This window comes from Octodon degus, unplaced genomic scaffold, assembly GCF_000260255.1.
Source record: "Octodon degus isolate 3935 unplaced genomic scaffold, OctDeg1.0 scaffold00146, whole genome shotgun sequence".
NCBI classification, from domain to species: domain Eukaryota; kingdom Metazoa; phylum Chordata; class Mammalia; order Rodentia; family Octodontidae; genus Octodon; species Octodon degus.
The window spans coordinates 5,604,391-5,607,149 of record NW_004524722.1 but is presented as its reverse complement, the minus strand read 5'-3'; the positions used below and the strand labels follow the sequence as shown (position 1 = coordinate 5,607,149).

The window sequence follows — 2,759 nt, the reverse complement described above, 5'->3', positions numbered from 1 at the left end:
GTTAGGAAAGGAAGCAAGAGTAATCACAAGTAGAAGAGTGGTGTGGCTATAGAACAAGGATCAATAAGCAAGAGGCTCAAGCAATTGAAAAGAGTAGGACCCTGAGTGATGTTTGAATGCAGGAGAGTGAGGAGGCACAGTTTAGAACGCAGCCAGCGAAGGCTATCACTTGTACTCAAGAGACTAAATCAGTTTGTATACAGTACTAAAAAAGACCTTATTAGCACTTACTGTGTTTTTTTGTTGTTGAAGAAGATGATGGCTAATAATGTGGGAAGGAAGGACACAGCAGTTTTTTGTTTTGTTTTGTTTTGTTTTGTTTTGTTTTAATCATTGGTGAGAGATTTAAGCTCTGGGAAGAATATCACACAGGGAGAGAAAGATGACCCTCAAAATGGCAAATAATAATCTGGGGAAAAAGGCAAACCAGTGGCAGATCTGGGGATATTACTGGGCACCAGAAGTTCTGCTATAACATCTCTCCTTGCTAACCTTTCCATGGTCTATGCTATAGGAATATCAGGAGCACTGGGTCTTCGGCTCTGTGACACTGACTGCCTCTTCCACTGTCTCACCTCACTTCACTCCAGCTGCATTTTCCTAAAAACCAGAGACCTTTATGAGGAACTTGGGGATGAATATCTCAAGTACCAGCAGCATCACACTAATGGGTTTTCCTGAGATGGAACGCCTGGAGCACTGGCTGGCTGCCCTCCTCCTGCTGCTCTATGCTATCTCCATCCTAGGCAATGCCCTCATTCTCTTCATCATCAAGGAGGAGCAGAGCTTGCACCAACCGATGTACTACTTCTTGTCATTTTTGTCTGTCAATGACCTAGGGGTGTCCTTTTCTACACTGCCCACTGTGCTGGCGTCTATGTGTTTTCATGCTCCAGAGATTTCATTTGATGCCTGCTTGGCCCAGATGTTCTTCATCCACTTTTTCTCATGGACAGAGTCTGGGATCTTGCTGGCCATGAGTTTTGACCGCTATGTGGCCATCTGTAACCCACTGCGCTATTCCTCTGTGCTCACAAATGCCCGTGTGGCCCACATGGGCTTATCCATCATTGTCCGAAGCTTTTGCATGATCTTTCCAGTTCCCTTCCTCCTGAGGAGATTGCCTTTCTGTAAGGCCAACGTGCTGACTCATTCCTACTGTCTGCACCCAGACTTGATCCGCCTCCCCTGTGGAGACACCACCATCAACAGCATGTATGGCCTTTTCGTTGTTGTCTCCACCTTTGGGATGGATTCTGTGCTTATCCTCCTCTCTTACATCCTCATTCTCCACTCTGTGCTGGCCATTGCCTCCCAGGAGGAAAGACTTAAGTCCCTCAACACGTGTGTGTCCCATATCTGTGCTGTCCTCATCTTCTATGTGCCCATGTTGAGTGTGTCAATGGTCCCTCGGTTTGGGAAGCATGCCCCCAAATATGTGCACAAGTTCATGTCCCTGATTTACCTCTTTGTGCCTCCAATGCTTAACCCTATTATCTATTCCATCAAGACTAAGGAGATTCGTAGGAGGCTACACAAGATGATTTGGGGCCCTAAGCTATGATCACCATTCTGAAAAGCTTCATACTCTAGAGGCTTTAAAAAAATGTCTAATGTTTGGTTGAATCAGTCTATACCTTCAGAGGCTTCAATCTTTTTATGCAAGGATCTGTATTTCGATGTCTGGAATTAGTTACACAACATAATCTGCCTGCAACCAAGAATTACAAACATCAAGTTTTCCTTTGTTTTAATGAACCACGCCACAGGTTTCCACAAATAACTTTTCTTAGAACAAAGAAGAAAAAGTGCTTTGAATTAGATCCTTTTTGTCCATGAATGCTCTTGACATTTGTGTTTTCAAGTCAGTTTCAAAAATGAATGTGAAAAAAAGAATGTGTGTGTGTGTGTGTGTGTGTTCACACTTTTGAAATTAGAAACCATACTGATAAGTTCAGTTTGTGTGACTCCATCACACCCACATACTTCAAAGTTCATGTCACAGGCACATGATCAAAAGAGAACATGCTTGTGCAACGCTGAACAATACCTCTAACATTCACTTCATTCACTTCAGTATGTTTGGACACTTGAGATCACTAGGATCACCCAAGGATTCTTTGTACTCCAGAACAAAAACAAGCAAAACCACTGATGGAGCCATCCTACCATCCTTTCTTCTCCTGAGAAGCCTCCTCATCCTGCTGGGAAAACCACCCTTGTGTATCACTTAGAGACAAGAAAGGGAAGTGAGTTTATTCTATGCACATGTATGGGCAAAATGAAAGAAAACAGAAGACAAAAGTAAACTAGTGTTTCTCTGAGTTACACTGAGAATATGTTTAATATTTTCTTCTTTTAAAATGTCTTTTCTTTGTTTTTTTTTTTGAGACAGGGTCTCACTATGTAGAGCATGCTGGCCTCAATCTCAAAGCAATCCTCTTGTCTCAGCCTCCCAAGGGATGCAATAACAGGTGTGTGCCACCATGCCCTGCCTGTCTCTTCGTATTCTAACATGACATGTATTTAAAGTTAGAAACCACATGACTGAGTTCAGTATATGCACCTGAATTTCAACTGAAATACTGAACAGTTGCATGACAGGCACAAGGATGCTCTAGACAGTGTGGAATACAGAGGGCTCCTTGTAACTTTTAGTTCAACATGTACATTTTTTGCCTTCCTGCAGCCTAATAAATGTGGACAATCCCTAAGTAACACAAATTTCAAAACCTTTTCTTTAAATTACATTTTTCAAA

The 2,759-nt window shown here is 42.4% G+C and overlaps 1 protein-coding gene across 1 annotated transcript; it reads left to right on the top strand.

The window, feature by feature from the left end:
• The first annotated feature begins 619 nt into the window (after window positions 1–619).
• LOC101566363 (olfactory receptor 51I2-like) lies at window positions 620–1,564 on the top strand. Its single transcript, XM_012517125.1, has one exon. The coding sequence runs from the start codon at window positions 620–622 to the stop codon at window positions 1,562–1,564; it is 945 nt and encodes a 314-aa protein (XP_012372579.1).
• Window positions 1,565–2,759: the final 1,195 nt, after the last annotated feature.